We start from the raw sequence: 23,897 nt of genomic DNA, 5'->3' as shown, positions 1-23,897 counted from the left end.
ACTCCAAAACTGGTAGTGATCAAACAAAAAGAAAGAAACTCTGACCATGTGTCATATTGTACAGCATGTAAACTACCTATTTAATACTGTGACTCTGAAATAAGTGACCGTACATTAAATAGCAATAGTGTGATAAACACAAGTACTTTTTGTGAATCAAAGTCGTAGTTTCCAACCACTTGTATGAGTATTCATACACTAACACAGATGTATGTATATTAGATGCCTTCAACATTGGACTGTGCAAACATCATACACTGGCATTTTATCCATATTTTATTTTCACCTTGCACAGTATGTTCATCTTTAAAATAGCCGGTATTGTATTTAATATACTTTTTCTGAACTGCTCATGTTTTAACCATTTTGAAACTTCCTCTATATCATAGTTGTATTAGTATGTAAGGAAACACTGGAATCTCTTACTATGATATTTTATATAACAACAGACTAGCATTTTCATGCATACTCGATCGTGTGCTGTTCTGTGTTCAGGTGTGTGACCGACAGAATGTATGCCGTTCTACGCTGTGTGTAAAGTGAAATATATAGTAGCTACAGCTACAGAGTGCAGTGCAACCCGTGTATTACATTACAAAGCATGTGTTCACTTGCTGAGGATAAATTGTGTGTTTACTGTTACAGTGTCTGAAATGATAAAGGAGGAAGGTTATGTTTTCCTGTCAAGTTCAGCAATAAAGAGTTCTCTGAGGGCGGAAGGACTGTGTTGTTTCCTTTAATTCTTCACAGGTCACTTGGAGCACATGAAGAAAGAAAACTGCCTGGTTTTGGTGATAACAGGAGAAAATGTGTTTCCAAGTGTTGTTTTGCATTGACAGAGACATGTTTCAATACACAGAGCCAGCATGAGAGACAAAGATAGGATTTGGTTTCATAAGATCTCACAGATCCAACAACAAATAATAAAATGTAAACTCCAGAGATAGACATTAACTTAGAAAAAGAAGATAATTCATTGACGTTAGGATGACAAGTTTGATCAAAGCAAAACAGTTTGTATATGTGTAAACAAAAGAGACAAAGGCTTCTAGATCCATTTTCCTGAATGGAGTTGGACACAAACAGGAAGAGCACAAAGCTTGTTTGGAGTTGCATGTTCCCAGACTACATCAGGTCAGCATCTACAGTATGTTTTAGTACGGTATGTGGAGACAATGCATTTAATCACAACCAATACATACAGTATGTTCAGTCATTCATTTTGTATCACTTTGATAACATACATATGGTCCATTATATACTAACAACACCTCTAAAAAAAGTTATATGAAAATAGGCTTTCATTTATAATAGGAAACCAAAACATAGTTTCCATTCAAAAAAGGTTTTGGCTCAGCCTCAGTCATAGGATATACATGTTTATGGCTCATATATGTCATCTAAGACTGAAAGAAAACATTATTTGATTTGGTTTATGGTGTTTCTGCAGCTTCAGACCAAATCAAAGCCTCAATTATTTCATACAGGTTGAACAGACATTTGTGTCTAAAATGTACCATTAAAGGGATAGTTCAACATTTTTGGCAAACTGGCTCATTACCATAATCCCTATAGTCTTAGCAGTAGGTTCGTTACCTTTAATTGTCGGTGCAAGCTATTTTTAGAACGGCGGAGCAGAGCCGCGAGCTGCTCAGAGCTACGCTATGGAGGCTAATGGAATTTCTTGGTTTCCCTCATCAAACTCATCAAATACACAATCCAACAACTCCAATGGATAAGTTGTGACCTGCACATTCACCACACTATGAGATAATAACAGAACGTTACGAGACAGAGTTGTTTTCTAAGTAAATTAATGCAAAACCACTGATGTGTTGTTCCATCGGGGGCAGTTTTTTGGCAAGCAGTCTCTGCATTTGCCTCTAAAACAACTTTTGATGAGGTAAACAAAAAAATCCCATTAGCCTCCGTAGTGTAGCTCTGAGCAGCTTGCGGCTCTGCTCCGTCATTCTAAAAATAGCTTGCACCGACAATTAAAGGTAACTGATGAATCAGTTTGCTGACTTTATGACTCATCTCTACTTGTGCTACTGTCACATTTTACCTCAACAATATTGAATTATTGTTGAATTATTTGGGGGAACAGTGTATATACGTTATCTTGCTTTAATTCCAGAGGCCAAGTCTGAGGAACACTTTCTATTTACTGTGGAGGTGTACTTAGTAAATATGAGATGAAGGACAATAATCATCTCCTCCTTTTTAACTCCAGGAGACAAAATTAAATGTGTATTGACAGAACTTTGACCTATAAACAGCACAGTAAAATGCCTTGGGGAGAATATAATTTTTGGTCAGGGGCTGTTTCTGGCCTGTAAGATGCCACAGATACGTTTGAAGAAACTTGCTTAACTAGCTCTAGTTTTCCTCCTTTAACATATCTTCGATCTCTTTGTCCCAGTTGTCATCATGCTGCTCATTATCAGCTAACACGTCATACTCCTGAAGCTCCTCCTGCAGCTCTCTCTCCCAGTCCGCTGTCTCTTCTAAAAACAACAAAAACAAAAAAAGATATTGTGTCACTCTGTTGATAAAAACAAAAAAAAATCCCAGTTCAACGATAACTTACCCTCTTTCGTGTTCGGCTCTTCCCGCTTATCCAGAACCAGCTGTTCCATTTCTTTGCGCAAGTCATCCTCATTTATCTTGCACGAGTCAAAAGCATCACTCACAAATTCAGACACAAGTGGGCTGGTGGAAATCTCCTCTTCATCCTTCCATTACAGAATTAGAGCATTAAATTACACTTATTTTAGTCATTTTACATCTTAATAGAGAACACTTTTATTTTCTTGGGTGTTTTATTCTGTAAATAAAGAACCTTACCTCATTTGATTTTGGTTTGGTGCGGCAGATGGCAGGGGAAGTTTTCCCTTTAACTCCATCTGCAAAAATCACCTCGACATTATGTCTCAAGGAGAAGATCAGTGATATAATAACACTTTTAACATTGCTATTTAGAAGGTTGTGACATAAAACCAAAGGTCAAATTACATGTACAAAATATACTTCATTCTTTTTGTTTCAATATTTTGCTGTATTTATTTGATTTGGTTTTGAGTGCAAGGAACTATTTTTTCATAATTTAAGAATGATTAAAAAATTCAATTTTCTTATTCTTCTCACTGACAAGAACATTAAGACTAAGACAGGCCTTATAGTGTGACACTACACAGTGGAGTGTACCCTTTTGATGAGGATCCTGAGGACTACCGCTGGGTTTCTCCACATGCTTCCATTCTGCTGCCTGTTGCGCTGCCAGAGCTGTGAGCTGAGCTGACTGTTTAATCAAGGACACACGGTAGAAGTAATTCTTCCAGAACACTTCCTCTTTCACCCTGAAGAGAATGACAGGAAGAAAAGAAAACTGACGGTCACATCTGCGATGCATTGAATTAATTGTTTTTGTTTTTAACAAACCTGCTCTTAGGCAGGATGATGAAAACACAGGTTTGTGTGTAAAGTAAGTGAGATCTTCTCACTGTTTGGGGACCAGGTGGAAACGCATCTTTTTGAGGAGCTCATCTTCTTCCAGCATCACCATGGCAACTGGATACATTTGCTCAAAGTCAAAGTGAAAATGAACCCCGGCAGGAGGGTCTCGCAAAAAATTTCTTTTGTCCTGTGACAAAAATAAACAGTACATTTTTAATCATACAATATACTGTAGATGCACCATTTAGATATTATTCTGTATAATAAAAACAAAATCTTGGAGGGTTGAATACTAACAGCTGAGAGAGCTAAAACCTGTTGCTGTACAGTTTCCTCTTCATTATAACCGACCCAGGGTGGCACAGCAGCACCTAGGAATGATTCCAATTAGCCCGTAGTTATGCTATTATGATGTAACTGTACTTACAGGTCAAGCATTTGGGGTCAGCAAACAAATATTTTAATAGAATACTTTGAAAGAAAGGACTGACTGAATATAGAGAGACACACAGTGTTCAGCACTTACCAAACTTTTTTGCTTTTTTCTCCTGAACAAACTTTTCTTGTTCTTTCTGGAAATCGCCTAAAATAGTCTGAGGGACAAAAATATAAGAGAAGACAGACTTTTATAGCACATAGTGTTGTAGTATTCAAGACCAGTCTTGAGACCACATTTTAAAGGTCTTGGTCTTGTCTCGGTCAAGCTGGACTTTGGATTTTTTTCTCAAGACCAGTCAAGACCACAGCTGCAGTGATATGTTTGGGTTTTTTTAACTGCAAATGTCTCTGTCACTCGCTCACTTTGGTTTATGTAATGTAATTCAAATTGTTCCACTAAAGTATCTGCTTGTGTAACCATCTGAAAAACTTGGCTGCACCAGAGTCAACAGTTGGAGAGACTTCAACAGGTTCTGTGCTGTGTTCTTCTGTTAAATCTAAACTTTTTTAATTAAATAAAGCTGAAGAATGATGTAAATATAAGCCACATGATTATTATGACTACTGTCTGACACTGAATACAGTAGCCTAATGGTCTTGAAAATGGTCTGGCATTGGTTTCATCTCAGTCTTGGACTTGGTTGTGAAGGGATGTGAAATAATCTGACAAAAACAAGAGACGCCAGGGGATTTTTTTGTTTTTTGTTTTACCTTATCAATGATTCCATTTATTTTCCCCTCCTCTACACTTTTCTTCAGTGTTTGTGCCGTTTCCACCACAGACTCGGACAGTTTCTTCGAAGCACTGCTGGCGAAATTATAGATGTAACCTGCGAAAAAGCGAAAATGATTGACGTTACTGGTGTTGCCCGGATGTAACAAAGCATGTCAACACGTTCAGCTCACAATAACAGCTCTACTGTAACTGTAGTGGATAGTGTCAAACTTACCACTGAAGCCCGTCGAGCCGCTGGTCGGCTCACTTTCAGCAGCTGTGGTCGCTTTGTTTACCTCATCCTTCATGTCTTCTTTAACATCAACAACAGACTCGCCTTCTTCTTTAACTTGGCCATTTTCGCCTTCTGTTCCAAACCAGGTCCCCCAGTTCTTAAACATACTTTAAATATCCCGTCAGTGGTGTTAAAAGAGTTTCTTTAACACACCCTAATGGCTAAAATATATCAAATGTTCTGATAGTTTGAAACTTACTAGTGTGGTAGCTGGTGACGTTTCACCACTCACCCATTTCCGCGGATTTTCTAAGTTTGACCCTTCTGTCTACCCTTAAGTTGAGAGGTTGTCATGGAAACGCGCTCTACTAAGTTAATAGTTAGCGAAATGGTCATTCACTGTGACTGGAATTGTTCGACCCCCGGACAGCATTGTTAAAGTTTCAACTCCGGCGTTACAGTGTGTTTATACCTTCAAGGAAATGTAACTACTAATGTAACTACTGGAGGGAAGTCGTAGTTTACTTGTCTGCTAACAGTCACGCTAGGTGGCGCGCTGGTGCTGTGCTTCGCTACACTTGTTATCCCTGTTGTCCAGGGATGGAGCTAAGTTAGCTTAGCTCATTTAAACTCTCCTGAGTGTGTCAGTGTGTCGCTCTCGGTCTGGATCATGGAGTTTGGTTCGGGATGAGCCGCTGCTGCTGCGTTGAAAACAGCGGAAACTCTCGGCTTACTTCACTAAACGCACAACTAAGGCGTTTGGTCAACAAGTGATTCATTAGAGAATTAAAACGGTTACAAAAAATAAAATGAAGTATGCGTAACGTAAACCTGGGATTTAGCTGCGTGCCACTCCAAGGAAGATATCGTGTTCACCGGTAACACAGAAGTTGAACTTCCAGGTAAGGTCAGCAATCTAAACAGTAGGTTTGTTGTAGTCTTTTATAAAGCCATGGGTCTGGTGCGGTGCAAAAGTTAATATAATGTATTAGTCGGTTTCACACGAAGATCCTGTTACGCGTGGGACAGAGCAGGTCTGTGTGACTCAGCTCGGTTGGACTTATTTGTTGATACAGGAGAAGATGGTTTCCATTGTGCTCCTCGACATTGTTAGTGTTCGTCTCTCTTAGATAAGAGCATTAAGTTTAAGTCAGCCTATCTGGAGTATGACAACAGGTGTTTACCAAGCGTCACTGATTTCTTATAGCAGTCGTATTGGATGCACTTCGGTTCCTATAAACATTAAAACCCGTATGTCGAACGAATGTACTGCGTTAAACGTCGTTCACACGTTCATTCGTGTTCTGAAGCAGTGTGCCTTTCAAATTAAAAGCATGGCACTTTTTGTTAGGATAGTCGAGCCATAGTCGGAAACCTATGGAAATGATATATATTTGATGATAATGCTTGTAGTCCTAATCAACCCAAATTAACTACACTTTCAAAGTGAATTCGGGTTCGTGTTAGGCCTGCAGTGTTTAGATATTAATTTAGGGTATTACTCAACAATGACAATCTATGATCACTGTTGTCTTTTCGTTAAAACACAAGTTTCTGTTAAAGCCTAGACCACAAGAAAGACCACAGGCTATGAATAATCAATTTTAGGTTTGCAATTTTTTTTAGCAGCAACAAGTGTATCCTAGAAATATGAGTTGTTCTGAGTAAAATTCAGTTTGTAGGAATCTAAGAAACAGATTTTGTTTAATTGATAATGAACAGAAGGTTTATGTTTCAATAGAAGAATTATTCAGAAATGTATATTTCGTTGAGTTTATGTTTTTTAAGGTTTAGATATTAGTGAATACAATTAATTACTACTATGCCATCTTGGTCTTATTCTTCTCTGCTGTCTTGTTAGCGTTTCTACTTTCTGAATGTCTCCTCTTCCTCATAACATCAACCTGGTAAGGGGATGGAAATTATCTGGAGGCTACAACCTGGCATATTTACATTTAAATGTCCATAAATATGCATGGTCTCTTCTTTCCTAAATAGCCTAAATAAACTGAAATTGAAATTATTTCATGCTGCAAACAAATCTACAGTTAAATCTCAATGTTCTATTGCAATCATCATCTATTGCAATGATGATGTCTAACACTCAGGAAAAAAAAATCCTCCAGCCATTCAGTGTACTGTAGATTAAAGAACAATCTGTTTTATTCTGAGGGCAAACTAAGGTTCAGGAGGATTTAAAAGATCAGTGGTATAGCATGGGGTCAGTCCAGCTGAGCTAAATGATCAACAAAATCTTGATCATTTCTAAAACTGACAGTGGGGGGAATAATTAGTACCAGTCCAGTTGTAGTTTTTAGCACAGAAGACTCCAGGAGGGTGTTACAGCACCAGCACAGTGCTGGATCAGAAGATGCAAATTATACGAGAGTATTTTATGAATAGTAGATTGAGCCTAAATGTATTAAGTAAAACTCCATTTGTAGAACAAATGTTTATTATAATTGAGAGAACATTATTCATCTATTTTAAAACCATCTTTTTTGACAGTACCATGGATGCTGAGGGATATAGAAACGATGTGCATTACACAGACGCAGGCAACCTTTGGCATGCGATGCAGAAACCAGGAGATCTGGATCAGAGGAGCAGAGATGGAGAGAGCTGGAAGCTGGTGGATGTATTTCTCTCAGGAGGTGCACCATGGGGGTTCACACTCAGAGGCGGTCTGGAACACCGAGAGCCACTGCTCATAACCAAGGTGAGTAAAAGATTCTTATCCCCTGTTTGCACCTAAATCAGTGGGTACAGGCAATGAAACCTGGTACTAAAAATCAATTGACTCCTTGTCCACTGCCAGTCCAGTTTACTTTTCTGTTGGACTGAGGACACTCATAACTGTAAGGAGTGACTTCACACACGCACACAGATCCACTGGCGAGAGAGTGAGCTCACAGCTGCCATGCAAACTGGTGAAATAGGCCTGTCACATCTCATCCCTGGGTTATCTGTGTGAATCACTTAGATCTCTAATCATGTTTAAAATTTGGCATTCATTTATGGACAGCACCTTGAAATGAACAAGCATCTCGTTGTTGAGGGGTTTCATCCCTGTGCAGCTGCCGTGTTTCTTTTTATTTATTTATTTTATTTAACCAGGCAGATCATTAAGATCATCAAGTTCTTATTTACAGTGAAGGCCTGACAAAAAGCACAAGAGGGGGAGGGGAAGGGGGCTGTGAAAGGAAGAAGGTTTTTATTTTAAAGATACCTTGAGTGTTGTCTGCCACTCAGCTGTCATGACCAAGTTATACTCTTAAATGCAATATTAGTGATGAGTGTAAAGATTACATGCAGTAGAAGTGCCAGTGTCATAGTAATCTCAGCAAACCATTTTAAATGTTCAAAAGCTGAGGGTTTCCCAAGTTAATGACTAAAAAAGGCAGCATTGTGAGTATTTATATGTCTGTGTACAGCTGCATCAACAACAGTTACTGTCCTCTCAACATCCTTTCACACTACTCAAAGATGATTTATACTCGATTCATGAGATCTTTATCAGAATGGTTTAAAGTGACTACATTTCCCATGAGCCTCAGCACGCACGGTGAAATTCTTGGTCCGGTGCAAGCCGGACAAAAGCGAAAACATTTGCCAAGAATGTTTTCATTAATCAAGAACGAAAGTCGGAAGTTCAAAGACGATCAGATACCGCCGTCGTAGTTCTGACCATAAACGGCGATTCAGCCGCGTTGTTCTCATGACCCGCCGGGCAGTGTCCGCGAAACCAGTAAACTAGGAAATGCTGAGCCTGTCGACCACTAAATAATAATAACAAAATAACTATAAAGACAAAATTATATTTATCGAAATTAAAGGGACAACAAGGAGTTTTTGAAAGCGAAGTGTTTTCACACTACATTTACCATGAGCCTCCATGCACACGGTGAAATTCTTGGGCCGGTGCAAGACGGACGTCTTGCCAAGAATGTTTTCATTCATCAAGAATTAAAGTCAGAGGTTCGAAGACGATCAGATACCGTCGTAGTTCCGACCATAAACAGCGATTCGGCGGCGTTATTCCCATGACCCCGTCGGGCAGCGTCTGGGAAACCGAAAGTAAGGAAAGGCTGGTCGGCTCGTCCAGCATTTCCACCACTAATAATAATAACAAAATAAAGATAGAGACAAAGCGATATATTTATCGAAAATGGTTAACAAGTGGGTAACGTAGATTCATCCACATTAATATGAGACTTTTTTATTGTCGCAGAATTTTTGGTTCTGCCGGTGGAGAGACTCCTCGTTGTCCCTTATACAAGTGTGGGTAATGTGGTAATTCATCCACATTGATATGAGACTCTTTTATAGCCAAATCCAAACTCCTCCGGGTCTGTTTAAAGCAAAGTGTAGAATTGCTCTTGTTGTTGTGTTTGCACAACCAATGATTTTTGGCAGCACTGGCCCAGACCAACTTAGATTTCAATTTTAGTAGTCATCATCTAACTAAACACACTCTGCTCACTGCTCTGACAAATCATTGCTGATTTAGCAATATGGATATATACTAGTGATATACACTGCTTCAATAGCAATATAAACTGGATATGATACATAATGGAAGTCAGTTACTTTTATGGTTGCATGAACAAACCCTGGGCTTGCTCCCTCCCTGCCTCCTGTCTTGTAAAAGCGGCGTGCAACGAATGACATGCAAACAGCCAGTCATTATATTGTTTGATTAGCACCAATAACGGCGGAAGCAGGGAGTGAAATGGGTGCAGGTGGTGTTAAGACAGTGAGGAAACTGTTAACATAAACGGACCGGTCAGTTTGTCACTATTGTAGGTTTTTTTTTGTTTGTTTGGTAGTTTTTCCTAACTCACATCAGAACACCACATTGTGTTCACTGTGCAGGAAAACTGCTCTAACCCAGAGTGGGAGGATGAAAAAAACTTACTTTATCACTTGAAGCACTTCCACCCCTGACATGACCACCATCTGCTCCATTGTAAGACCCACAACCCACAGACAGACCAGAATAAAGTACTCAGCAACCACACCAAAGGGCCAAACAGTATAAAAACATAACATACATTTTTTCTCTTGGTTTCTAAAAAAAATAGTTAATTAAATATAATTATGTCCATTCATATTAAAACCTTTAATCGTGACAACATTTTTGCCTACTTCATGAGTGGATGAATTAGTGTGTGTAATGTGAATTTGGTACAGATGTAAGATGGACTGGAGAGACTCTTCTCTAGTGCCACCAAGAAGTCAACACTTCAGTTTGTTCTATAATCAGCAAAACTAATGACAGTTGTATTGTTCTACTTTCTTTTAGGCTAGTTGGCAAATGTTAGCATGCTATCCTGCTGAAAAATAGTAAAGTTTTGGATGTTGAGCACAAATTTCAAAAGCATGCCACTCAGCTCTCTTCCCACTTCTCCCTCCCTGTACTCCCAGCCCCTCCCTTACATTCCCGTCGTCTCCACCATCTCAGCTGATGCAGGGGTTTGTTACAAGTAACCTGTGAGGCAGCCATAGCAAAAAGCTCTGAGGAGCTTATACTAGCTTTAACACCAGCAGAAGTGTATTCACATATTGATTGACAGCAGGGTGCTCCTCTGAATGTTAGGAACTTGTTCAAAAACTTAAAAGGTAATATCTCTGCACTGCTGCAGGCTTTTCAGTGAGTGTTGGTGACAGAAGACTCCGACCGCACCTCTTCACATCACAGATTTGGTTTGGATCACATTTCAACATAGACTTTTAAAAAGTAGAAAGAAATACCATGACATTAACATTAGCATGTTAGCATTCTGACAAAACTCCTCAGCCTTAATGAGCTGATAACATGGCTAGACTCATGTTTTTGAGCTATGGCATTGGGACACTACACCATGGAGACGTGTTGAAATGCTGTGGTTATTTGGCAGATTGTGTCTGTATGTGCAGTAAAATCAAAATAGAATAGAATAGAAAATACTTTGTTAATCCCTAGGAGGGAAATTCAGATCATCCAGCATCTTACATAACAATATGATATAAATTATATAAAATTATATAAAAAGTAAACGTGTATAATACAAAAGGCATTGTGCATTTTGATGGCAGCAGGAATGAAGGATTTCCTGAATCTAAATGCTTTATAGTCACCATTTCATATCAGCTTTCCAAAAAAACAAAAAAACATTCAACAGAACATGAACATGAACCATAGCTTGCAATCCTTACATGCTCTGACTTTAAGTGGGCGATATGACCCATAATATGCAAACAATGGCCATAAGAGGGAGACTACCTAATCACCGTCCAGCCCAACCAGGTCTGAAATCACACTGTAATCTCAGTTCTCTGTTGACTGTGTAATGATTTACCACCAAAGACCTTGCTAGTTGATTTGACTTGGTAAAATACCAGCACCTGCCTGATGCTGCTTTTGCTCACCATTTCTGTATTGACTCAGAGGTGGCGGTCCAAAGTCCAACTTCGGTGGCTGAAAGCCTGGATTTCAGGCTCCATATGGGCTTTGGGCAGTACAGTCAGGACCACCTTCATTCCATTACCTTTGGTTTTAGTGGCATGTGATCCAAATGACTAGAATTCTGACCATTTTAAGTCTTTAAGCTGAGAGATTAAATGGCAAGGTCACATTACTGAATTGAGTAGAGAGAGGCATTGCCTGGCCGGGCTGCAGTTCTCTGGTTTGACATTGACAGAATTTAATTGTTCACATTAAGTCAGCGAACGCCACATCCTTACTCCAGGGACCAACAGAAGTGGATCTGTTTGCATCTGCTGGTGAGATATCGATTCCTCAGAACTTCTTGCAAAGTCTTTTACTCTGAACGTTTTGGCTGCTCCTGGTTCGTACATTCTTCAGCGATCCCATAAAATAAATTGCTCGTGGGCCAGACTTAACATGGGTTTGTCAAGCTGTCTTCAAATGCATCAGAGTTTAATTCGCTGTCACTTACGCTGGGGTGTGTTTTATTAGATCCCACCTGGACTCCTTTTTTTGCTTTCTCATTTTTGTGCTGGGTTGAATTTCAGTTCGGAGGGTAGCATGTGGTACCAGGAGCAGGACGAGAGGAATGTTGGAGCTTTGTTTGATTTTCTAAATGTAGTGAATTATCCGTGACAGCCTGAAGCTCGTAGGAATGGCATGATGGGATAAATTAAGTCAGGATTAGTGATTTGTGGTGTTTCGGAGCAGTGCTCAGATTATAGTCATTGATTTACAAAGGTGTGTTGTTGAATTCTTCGTGTGAGATAGATAAGGATGCAGGTAAATCTTCTATTTGCTTTAATGTATATAAAAACACCACTGTCTTCTTTATCTTGAAAAAAATGTTGATAGCTCTTATTCCCAACATTTGTCTGTTTAATTGAATGATGAGTTCAGCTAAACACATGCTTATGTTACTCTTGCACCCTCATCTTCTTCACTAGCACATAGTTTTGTGAGGGCAGTTTTAAAATAACAGCACACCTCTATTGCTGTGCGAATAGGTAGGAATGACGTAGGTGCCAAATTCTTGGCAGATCAGATCAATTCCTGGATTTGTATTTTGTGTTTAACAATAAAACCCAGCATTTACTCTGTTCTTCTAAGAAATACTTTGTCCTTGCCAAGTCAGGCTGTTGTAATAATTCCCCTGTCCACTGTGTTCTGCTAAACCATGTCACATAGCAGCACTCTGTGGTTTCTGGTGAGGTTTCCTACAACTCACCATCTCAGCCACACTGCATTTCACTTTTTTGTTACGCTGCACATTGCTGAAGTCATCATAAAAGTAGTTTTAATATTTTAATTAGATTTTTTTTCCTTTGTAACACCCTCTTAGTTTTTATGTATTTCTGCTGCAGTGTGAGTGGTGAGCATTGAGCACACTGGTCTTGGCAGGATGGCTGTGTTTTATATAAAAACCTGAGGAACACACATTTGTGAGCAGGGCCAAACCTAATAACTTAGTTCTGCATTCTCTGAGATTGCTGAAAGGAAAGATAGTAAAAAATAAAATAAAATAAAAAAGAGGGGGGCCCACAGTTTGATGAGAGGTTTAGAGCATTGGTTAAAAAATATCCTGGATTTAATTAAAATTCTTAACATTCCACTCATAACTCAGGTTATGCTAAAGGTCTTCATGGACTTTAGGTCCTTAGTCTCAATAAACATAAATAATCCTGTTTTACCAAACACAGCTGGGCATGCATCTCATACATATGTTTCCTCTGATCGAATTTTATGCTGAGGAGAGAATTGTTTACTCTTTATGAACCGCCACCAAAACCACATCGAAATATCTCTGCTCTTCCATGCTGTGATCCATCACCTGCAGGTAAACAGGTTTTACCAATTACTGAATCTTTTGTGACATTATTGTGGGGTCAGCTTGTCCCCGGGTTGCTCAACCTCGAGAGCTAAGATGAATTATACAGAATAGGTTTATGGTTCGTGGGAGCAGAGAGACTTGAAGTTTCAGATAGTTTTCCGTTTGTGGAAGTTAAGAAGACAAACTGCTGCGAAGATTATTGAAGGATGCTTTGGCTGAGACAAAGGAATGAATCAAAGTGGGCTCTTGGATGGAAATGTTCTCTATTTTTATGCAAGAGATGCAAAGTTATAAACAGTATAATGTCTTAATAATATGCCATAACTTATACTGAACTAGTTTTCTGGCTCATGTGGGAATTTGGGAGTCTCAAATTCATATGTTTGATGGTAGTATTGTGCAAAAGGCTTAAAGCTCCACTTCAGTTGTATCTGTAATTTCAGATTTATGTGTAGTACTCTTGATGGCACAGACAAACAAGACTCTTAGTTTTCGTAAAAATATGGAAATTGTTTGCACAAATCAAACACAGTCTAAAATAGACAAGGTTCTCTCTTAAATCAGATGCTTTATGATAAAGCATATAACTACAGGTATATGCTTTCATCATAAAGCATCTGATTTAAAGGGATAGTTCAACATTTTGGCAAATGGGCCCATTGTCATTATCCCTATAGTCTTAGTTTATTACCTTTAATATGAGATAATAATGGAACGTTATAAGACGTAGTTGTTTTTTCGAGGTAAATTCATACAAAACAGCTGATGAGCGTTCCCGTCGGGGACAGTTTTTCGGCAAGCAGTCTCTGCATTTGCCTCGAAAACAACTCCGTCTTGTAACGTTCCGTTATTATCTCATAGCGTGGTGAATGTGCAGGTCACAACAACTTGTCCACCAGAGCATTTTGGAGTTGTTGGATTGTGTTTTTGATGAGTTTGATGAGGGAAACCAAGAAATCCCATTAGCCTCCGTAGCGTAGCTCTGAGCAGCTCGCGGCTCTGCTCCACCGTTCTAAAAAAAATAGCTTGCACCGACAATTAAAGGTAATGAACCTACGGCTAAAACTATAGGGATTATGGCAATGGGCCAATTTGCCAAAATGATGAACTATCCCTTTAAGGGCATTTCTATATACTAATATAATACAGAATACATTGGGAATACATAGTCAGAGTCTCATATGGACACACTTCAGCAGCTAGCTGATGAACAAAGGCAAACATTTAACAGCTAAAGAACCAAGTAATTTGTCCTTGGAATGTTTGGATGATTATTCAGCAGGTCTGTGTAAATAACAGCTGAGTCATATGAGATAGCTTCCATTTTTGAGGGTCAACACACTAACCACGATAATAAAACCTTCATTTATGAAGCCTGCTATTTGTGGGTTGTGTAAGGAATTCTTCTTAAACTGTCTTCATGTCAAAAAAATATTGAATTAATCTTGCCCTTAACTTCATAGGTGCATAGATGTATTGCAGATTTGACAGGTGACATGATAATTGTGTGTTGTCTTTTTTTTTTTTGAAAGAAATCCAAAAAGCCAAGATCCAGTTTAAATTTAGAGAGACGGATGATATAAAACTAAAACCTAAAAACACAACAAGCTCTGCAAAGGTCAACTTTGGGTGCTGTTGTTTATTCAGCTGCTGTTGGCTTGTCAAACTGCAATGAACATTCTCAATGATGTGTGCAGCCGATGCTGAAAACCATCCAGGAGGTCTGAGAGTTCAGTCCCCACGTTAGTGCCCTGTACAGGACATCTGTCAGCAGAAAAGACACATTCCTTATTCTCACTGCCACCACATCCTTCCCTTCATGTCCCACAGAGAGACCCAAGGCTATTTTTAAGGGATATTCAGGCGTCCAGGATGGCTGTAGTTTGACTGATTGTAGACTGGAGGAAGATGGTAAACAAAAAGACATGGCATGGCCCGTGCTGATTGTGCTACCGTGGTGAAAAATGTCTGGAGACGCGGTATGCATCTCCTGCCTTGATGTGTGAATGCTGCCTTTCATTGCCCCTCTGTTTTCTTTTATCCCACAACTTGACGTTCTTTGTTATTTTTATTAACAGTCTAAAAATATTTGTTTTTCTCTGACTAAAAGCCTGATCAGTATGTAGCTCTGGGCTGTTATACAGTTTTCTTGTCAAGTTGTTGATTTTGGGGACATAGGCTAATTCAGCAATGGCTGACATCTATCATTATCATGAACAAACATACACAGTAGTATTCTCCTGTTGTGACAAACCAGCCCTGCTCTTGTGAATGTGGTGAGAAGGGTTTTGTAGTTTCTGTAAAACTGTGGTGTTTTGTGTCCGCGTTTTAAACACTGTAACTTACAGTAAATAGATCAGCCAGTGATTCAGTGTTTCTACAAAATACACTACCATATCAGGACCATCTCAGGAATCCAGCCAGCCATCATAAAAAAAAAGAAAAATCCTCAGCCTTAACCCTGCTTTAAAATTGGAATTCTAGAAGAATGAAAAGAGGCTATATTAGAGCTATTTTGGCTCTGGTTGTTCTGTTCTGAGGAAAAAGGCCATATAAGACGTAATGGTCTGTAAATGTACACATACCTCTGCAGTTGAGTCATGCAGCCCCCTCTCACAGGTTGAGTGGAGGACTGATAATCAGCTGCAGAGCTCGGCTTTTGTGTGTTAATGTGCCAGCTGCCAACTGCCGAGCCGTCTTGCACCTCTAATATCTGACTTTGTGCGTCAGTGTGCGGACAGCCCTGACCTTACAGCTCGGTACATCTGACATTTGAGAAGCGCTCTCTGTGGCTGTGATTCTTTCACTTCAGTATCTTATCTTTGGCGGGTCGTCTCCAGATATTCAGTACATCAACACCAGCGGTTGCTGACTTTAGTACACTGTATTCAGTTCAGTGTGCTTCCCTTTGACAGATGTGTTGTTTCAGGTGTCGGTAAGATACAATAGTGTTTGTTTTTACATTACACTAATAGTTTGGACAGCAGCTTTCTGAGTTATTTTTACAGTCTTTGATCCTCGTCTTTAGAAACTGGCCTACCTGCTGTTAACTGGTACATAGTGCTTCTGTCACTGTTAACCTATGAGGTGGTGCATTTCTCTCACATACTGTATCAATTAAGCATTTGTCATGGCTCCTATGCTGCTGATGTGTTAGTTTTGATAACTGTTATGCGATGTGATTGAGATTATTGTGATATCTCCACATCGTGGACAAATAAAACTAACTAACTAACTAGTATTTCACAATATCCAGCTGTCAAAACTTGGTGTGAAGCACTTGTACCGGTGAGTGTATTTTCTAAGGTTTTATAGACTAGAACACTGCATTGATTAAAGCAGAAGTAAGCGATCCGGTCGTTTTGGCTAACTTCTTGTCAGCCGATGGAGTTAGCAGTCCCCGCCCTCGTCCCTACGTCACCACATTCACGCGCATCCCTTGGCTGCACACACAGAGAGGACCGCCCCTTTATGCCGTTCTCTCTCTCCTCATTGGATAAAGGTTGTAGGATACAAGGAAAGTTTTCTCCTCAGCTTACAGCAGAGCAGAGTGACTGACAGACCCGTGTTTCAGACCAAACACTCTATATAAGTGATTGCTGTCGGAAGATATAACTATTTAAGACTTATATTAACACAAATATTCCACTTACTTCTGCTTTAACTGAGAGAATAACGGATCAAGTTAAAAGGGACCAAACTGTTGGGACCATGGGAAGTGGCATCAAAACTGTATGCACCACTGTAAAGTTGTTTTCGAGGTAAATTCATGCAAGCAGGGGCAGTTTTTCGGCAAGCAGTCTCTGCATTTGCCTCGAAAACAACTCCGTCTCGTAACTTAACGTTATAGTGTGGTGACCAAGTGAAACCAAGACATTCCATTAGCCTCCGTAGCGTAGCTCTGAGCAGCTCACAGCTCTGCCGTTGTAAAAACAGCTTGCACCGACAATTAAAGGTAACGAACCTACTCCTAAAACTATAGGGATTATGGCAATGGGCCAATTTGCCAAAATGTTGAACTATCCCTTTATAAGCTTCAGTGAATATCAGATTTTTGCATATCCCAAAATTTTAAGCACTGAGAGGCAGAAAGCAGCACGCCGCCATTCAGATGAACACAAATACATGACACAATCAGTGTGCCACATCCTTTCTACCTCCTATTATTACGTCACTATAGAGTAGGCTACACGTTCCAGTGGCAGAGGTTCATGAAGACAGTTTGATGTCATCTAGTTTCTCTGACTGATGTCATCTTCCGCTCATACCGATGCACAAATGAACTGGACTGTGTTGGAGCGGCTGATGGACATGGAGGATGGCGTAACGCTGACAGTGTGAGAACTTGGTGGCAGTGTAGTCCACTCTGATACTGTCAGCTCTGGTGTCCAGCTGACAGAGCAGTCAGCAGCCTGGCAGGACAGACATTCCACAGTGTGGTTTAATTTCATAACTGAGTCAAGATGTCAACTTTTACTTTAAACCACTGAAACACAATTACCTACCCACTTCATATACAAAGACATCAAGAAGAGGAAGTAATGTGACTCAGGCCATGTTTACACATAGCCAGGTATTTACAAAAAGGATATTTCCCTCTTTAAGTTTTCAAAAATAACATCACACCAGATCGTTTTTTTAAAAATTGCACAAACCTGCATAAATACGCCGTTAAGAGCTACTATGAGCATGTCAAACCTATAGATAGCAATCTTGGAGGAAAAAAAACACAATAACATCATCAACAAATGACACATGTTATTCCCTCATGACACTGATGCATTTTCTGTCTCATATTGTTACGTTCTAAAACTTTGTTTACCCCTGTCTACATGCAAATGTGAAAACAGAGTTTTTCCAAATCTCCACTTTGGCCGGATTTTTCAGATGTAATCGTTTTAGGTGACTAGAAGCTCCTTAATGTTATGTAAAAGGCAAGAACACAGAGAAGTACCACCATTTTTGCCATGTGTAAAGTAGGCCTTAAAGGTTAATAGTTCAACATTTTGGCAAATTGACCCATTGCCATAATCCCTATAGTTTTAGGAGTAGGTTAGTTACCTTTAATTGTTGGTGCAAGCTGTTTTTAGAACGGCGGAGCAGAGCCGCAAGCTGCTCAGAGCTACGCTACAGAGGCTAATGGGATTTCTTGGTTTCCCTCATCAAACTCATCAAATACACAAGAGGCAAATGCAGAGACTACTTGCTGAAAAAAGTTTTGCATGAATTTACCTCGAAAACAACTCTGTCTCATAACGCTCTGTTATTATCTCACAGCGTGGTGAATGTGCAGGTCACAACTTGTCCACGAGAGCGTTTTGGAGTTTGTAGATTGTGTATTTGATGAGTTTGATGAGGGAAACCAAGAAATTCCTTGAGCCTCCGTAGTGTAGCTCTGAGCAGCTCGCGGCTCTCCTCTGCCGTTCTAAAAATAGCTTGCACCGACAATTAAAGGTAATGCACCTACTCTAAAACTATAGGGATTATGGCAACAGGCCAGTTTGCCAAACAGTTGAACTATCCCTTTAATATTGCCAAGATGCCCCGTGTCATGGTGGGGAGGCCTCATGGTGTAACCTCAGTGTCTACAGTCAGTTGCCTGTGAGGAGGTCGTTTCTTGCCTGTCATACCTTTCTCTTTTGGTACCTTGGTGTGTTAAATTCTCTTCCTCTCCACCTGCTGCGTCTCTGTTCCAGGTTGAGGAAGGCAGCAAGGCGGCATCTGTGTGTCTCCAGGTGGGAGACGAGCTCGTCAACATCAACGAGATTCCCCTGAGTGGTTACAGACAGGAGGCGATCTGCCTGGTGAAAGGCTCCCACAGGACCCTCCGTCTGGTGGTGAAAAGGTACGTAACCAATCCCCGCTCCCCGCTCCCCGCTCCCCTCCCCTCCCATGCCCTCTCCTGCTGCATCTGCTGCTGTCACCAAGTGCACCACACCACTGCCCCCCCCACCCCCACCCCCCTGCCCCTCAGCCTAAGAGCTCACCATGGTAACATGTCCAACACACCGAGGTGACGGGGAGGCCTGGCCCTCGCAGCTGTTTTTCTGCAGACTAGCTGATGCTTTCTGGGATGTCTGTGCCGTCACCGATGTGTTCTGTGCAGCTGGATGGTCCTGTTTTGCCAGGTTACAGTCAACGAGCGGTTTGACAGCGTGTGACGTTTTTTTTTTTCCCCTTCCTTTCTTTTTGTACTGTGAAGTCAAAAGAAGGAAGGAGAGGTAGTGGATGACATCATGGCCTCTGTTTGATAGGCAGGTAGGAAGAGCAGACAAGGGGGAAGTTATGATGCAAATGACATCGTATGGCACTGAGAGGTTTTGTAACAGTGTCGTCAGTGGCTCTCACGCCCTCTGTGATAACGTGTTTCTGGTTGACACTGTGTCCTCTGCCAGCTGCACATGTGCCACGCAGCTCGCTCTTTCTCATTCAGCACAGACCATGATGAACAGTGGACTCACAATAAATGATTACATTTACTCTTCTGTCAAAAGCCAGTCCTTGTGACTTATCGAGACTGTCGTATTGTTTTGGTATTCAAACTTTAAGTGATGAATCATTTGTTCACCGAGTACTGGAGTCCTTCGCACAAATGACCTCGCATTGTGTGAAACACTAGTCCCATTGTCTCTCTGAGCTGTCTGCCTTTCTCTCCGTATTGTATCATATCATAATGTAATCCCTGAACAAATCCTACTGTACAAGGAAGTCCACTCACCATTTATCCTTCCACAAGGATATGGCTCTGGGGCACACTCATTGTTTTATTCTCAATGGATGTGTTTATTATTGGATTATTAAACTGGAAACAAGGTTGTGTTTCCGTCTAAATCAGAATCTATTTAATTAAACTAAATGTCATCCAAATCTGATCAAACCACACCTGTACAGTTCTGAAGAAGCCGATTAGGTATAGTTTTTTTTTTTTTGGTTTATTTTAATCATTATAAATGACAGCAGCCTCAGGGAAATGTGACGTCTTTTCAAGTGGAACAGGAGCTCGGTTTAGTTGCAAGAGTGACTATTCATGTTTGATTGTTTGAGTGTCTGAGCTTATGCAATAAGGAACTGTACGGAGATGTGGTGTTGTTAGATAAAACGTCTTTTCAAACCGACATCCAAACGCACACACCTTGCTATACCGTTGCTCTTCTACCACAACAGAAAGGTCATATCGGGTAGAGTTTAATCTGAAGGGAAGGGCTGGCGACCAGCCCACATTTGTGACATTTGATTGGATAGATGTATGTATGTCAAAAAATATTGTAAGTGGATAACATGTAAGTGATGAATGTGATGTTATAGTGTCACTGTGTCAAAGCCGTGTTATGTTCAGATAAGGTCAAAGGACAGGTTACTGCATTGTGCTGAGTTTTCCAGGTTGTCAGTGAATGCGTCATGCTTAGAGGTCACGAAGCCTGTCAGTCATCCCAGCTACCTATGATGTGATCCGTACCAGGGATTGGCAGGAAGTGTTATTATTCCGGCTCATTTGTGGAGCGAGTTTTAGTCTGCAGTGGATGTTAAGTCATATGGTAGCTCTGAAATCACATTTTAAACCAGTTGGGTTTGTTGTTTGGGATTTGGCTGTGAGCCACAGAAACCTGTGTTCAGTTAACGGATAAAGATCTGGTGAAAGCAGCTAACGGCCTGTAGCTTCATTTCTGAGGGAGGCTACGATGTTATTATCATTCCAAGTATTAGTTAATTTTGTGGTAGTGGTTTGTATATATTTCTTAAATGTTTATTATCAACATTGTAGTGTTTGTGAGAATTGAGACTGTAAATGAACATTATGCAGACCAAATATTACTTAACATGTCCAGGGTTTGATAACCTGGCTAATCACTGTGCTCATCAGCTAGCATGTCCACAGAACTTTGTGTCTTCCCATGATGCTGCGGTTGCTGCTTGTATTTTTCATTGTGCAACAAAGGAGGAAGAAGAAGGAGAATGAGGCAGAACTGAAGGTTCTGGATACTGTCATTCCACTGAGCTTGTGATTCAAAATGGAGAAAGATATTTCCTTACAAGGTCAAGGCTTGTTGTTCATTCTGTATTTTCGACAGGCTTTTTTTTTTTTTGTTATCCCCATAGGACTCTCAGTCTCTTCTGCCCGTCTATGTTGAAACATTTACTTTGTTCTGAAACAACACTCTCGGATGGCATGTCCACACAGTCATTTTCCATGGCCACAATAACAAGTCTGTGTCTGATTTAGAAAACGGCTAAGTGATAGTTCATCACCGAACCTCAAAGCTTCAATTCCAGTCCCGCTCCGTCTGTAGTCTGCTCGCTGTGTTGAAAACTGGTGTTTGGGGCTTGGAAGTGAAACATTCACATCACCATCTGGACCCATATGGAGTCCTGATGTTTGTCTACAGTTTTATCCTGCAGGTGAACGCCAGCCATGAAGCACCTCTGCTTTTTTTATCTCAGGGATAACGTTGGATAGTTGAACGTGGATCAGGAAACCGTCGCAACCTGCTCCTGCCTACAGGTGCGGTCGGGAGGGAGGAGCTCGATGGCAGCAGGCCGTGTATTTTGCATGCAGTGACTAATGTGAAACTGTTGGTACGATGTAATTTGGGAGAAGGGAGAGAGAGAGAGGCATCTCACACGTCACTGAGAGGTGAACAGATAGGTGTGGCAATCTGTGGGAAAGCGTCCTGTCGTCTTAGCACATGCCTCAACAAAACCATTGTTGACTCTGTGCTTCTACTTCAGTCTGTCAGACGAGGGGAGCTCTCAAGTATTCAGCGTCAAAAACACAACCAGGGTGTGAGCTGATGTTAAATTACATGTTGTTTTTTTTGGGGGGGGGCAAAATTTGCTTCAAACTTGCCAGCACTAATTACTGCATACAGTAGAGCACTATAATTGCCCCTCATTGACACTTGGTATTTACAGTACATGGACTCCAGCTTGCTGTTCCTCTGCCACGCTAACAGATGTCGTTATTTGGCTATGTGTGGTAAATCCTAGTTAGTAAAAGGCACTGGCTCATAATCTGGAGTTGGTCCCCGGGCGCTGCACCGCGGCTGCCCACTGCTCCTCAGGGATGGGTTAAATGCAGAGAAAGAATTTCACTGTACTAGCTGTATATGTGACTAATAAAGTACCTTTACCTTTACCTTTAAAATATTACCAAGTTGTACAATAATATAAAAATGTATAAATATAAAATAACAAAGCAGTTTAACAATTTTTCACCTGTGCCGATGGAGATCTGAAATCTGTCCATTTACCTTGGAAGCCTATAATATATCAACATTGATGACCAGAGTGACACTTATTATCCACAATGCTTGCACATTGTCTATGTTGGGGCTCTTAGGATTTTACTCCCCACGAGGACCCCCACAGTCCACACCGCCTTTCTTTGCTCTCACTTGAAACGTTAGGGGTAGAACATGAAACTTAACTTCAGAGCCAATCATAAAACTTTACAGCATGAAAATGGAAGTTTGTTGTGGCTTTTGGTTTCCCCCTTCTGGCACTGAAAGAGAAGTACCACACTCACTATGTAGAATTATTTAGCAATGAAAGAGATCTTCACTTCTATAGCACAAGGGGGTAAAGGTTTTTTGTTTTCGTTTTTTTTAGAAGTTGTTGGGTTATTAAAACAGTTGTGTGAGTTACCACCATTCATCTCCGTGGTTATTTTAGATGAGTGAGGCCTGCACAGTGGTTTGGTGCACAATCCAATTATACTCAGGAAAGCTTATTGGCCTAACTCACAGTGTAAGCATTCAGTAGGGGTTGCAGTCCACTGGCTTACATTTACTGCTCTTTGTTTTTCCAAATAAGCCCATGTAGTATGTTTGGAACGCCGTGCGCTGAATTCTTGTTGTAAGTAGATTTCTTAAAATTGTTTGGGTCTCAGCTGAGGAAATCATAGTTTAGGGATTTCAGTGGTGCCTCGTCTTAAGTGACCCCCCCACTCTGCTCCTTTTGTTGGTTTGTTCCATTGCCAAGGTGAGTTGACAGCAAGTCACCGAAGTGGATGTCAGGAGTTTCACAGGGCGAAGGTTTTAATCAGTGAAATACACAAAGTTTGGACTGTGATAATTTCTTATGAATAATGTTAATAATAATGGGTTAACACTATTTCATCCTCTTTTACACTATTTCTCCATCTCCTTCTTGTCTTATCCAATTTAACATAGACATATTTTGTTGTCAAATTGTGGCTGTTAGGCCATCTTGGCAATATTAAGTACTTCCTCTCTTCCTCTCCCTGATGTTTTTGTATATTAAGTTAGTACGTAATTGTGTTTCATTGGTTCAAAGTAAAATTTGACATCTTGACTCGGTTATGAAATGAAAACACATAGTGGAGTGTAAGTAATAAAAGACACATTATAAAAGAGACATTACTGCATGTGGCATGAAAGCATAAAACTTTATCAAAGGAGCTGCTTAAGATTTAAAGAGGTGCTGATGCAGCATTTGTCCTTAATGAACAGGATCATGAGAAGCCGCTGCAGCCACGTGCCCTACCCCCCCCCCCACTTTATGCCACTTACATAAACATTAATTAGCACTATGTTTGCCCACACTGTTTATGGTATGATTATGTGTTGAATGTGGTGGAGAGATGACAGTCCACAGTCCACTTCAGCTGATACTCACAGGTGACACTGAACCCAGCTACATACTTTGATTGACAGGTTGTTGACTTTTTGACAGTGACTCCTCTGAGCTGTGATAACGGACTGTGTTTGAGTCCCAGGACGTGGACGACTTTGGG

At 40.5% G+C, this 23,897-nt stretch overlaps 2 protein-coding genes across 3 annotated transcripts in view; one reads left to right on the top strand and one right to left on the bottom strand.

Annotated features, from left to right (window-relative positions):
- Window positions 1–2,233: 2,233 nt before the first annotated feature.
- On the bottom strand, window positions 2,234–5,146 carry LOC146988280 (synapse-associated protein 1-like). Its single transcript, XM_085773444.1, has 9 exons — window positions 4,845–5,146; window positions 4,606–4,724; window positions 3,983–4,049; window positions 3,754–3,827; window positions 3,504–3,643; window positions 3,208–3,359; window positions 2,848–2,906; window positions 2,591–2,735; window positions 2,234–2,507 (listed from the first exon to the last, which is right to left on the bottom strand). Exons 1-9 carry the CDS (start codon window positions 5,008–5,010, stop codon window positions 2,380–2,382), a joined length of 1,050 nt encoding a protein of 349 aa, XP_085629570.1. The 5' UTR covers window positions 5,011–5,146; the 3' UTR covers window positions 2,234–2,379.
- A 106-nt stretch (window positions 5,147–5,252) lies between these two features.
- shroom2a (shroom family member 2a) overlaps window positions 5,253–23,897 on the top strand; it is a 39,146-nt gene continuing 20,501 nt past the window's right edge. The window contains exons 1-3 of one of the 2 annotated variants that reach the window (XM_085773440.1): window positions 5,253–5,746; window positions 7,353–7,563; window positions 18,841–18,989. In XM_085773440.1, the coding sequence (XP_085629566.1) occupies window positions 7,357–7,563; window positions 18,841–18,989 (356 nt within the window). In that variant the 5' untranslated portion in view covers window positions 5,253–5,746; window positions 7,353–7,356. Of the gene's footprint in view, window positions 5,747–7,352; window positions 7,564–11,333; window positions 11,610–18,840; window positions 18,990–23,897 lie in introns of those variants that run through there. The other variant, XM_085773443.1, reaches the window with a different exon arrangement.

The sequence above is a fragment of the Trachurus japonicus genome, chromosome 4 (genome assembly GCF_045865225.1).
Source record: "Trachurus japonicus isolate A0001 chromosome 4, Traja_1.0".
NCBI lineage: Eukaryota > Metazoa > Chordata > Actinopteri > Carangiformes > Carangidae > Trachurus > Trachurus japonicus.
This window is presented reverse-complemented; position numbering and strand designations above follow the sequence as displayed.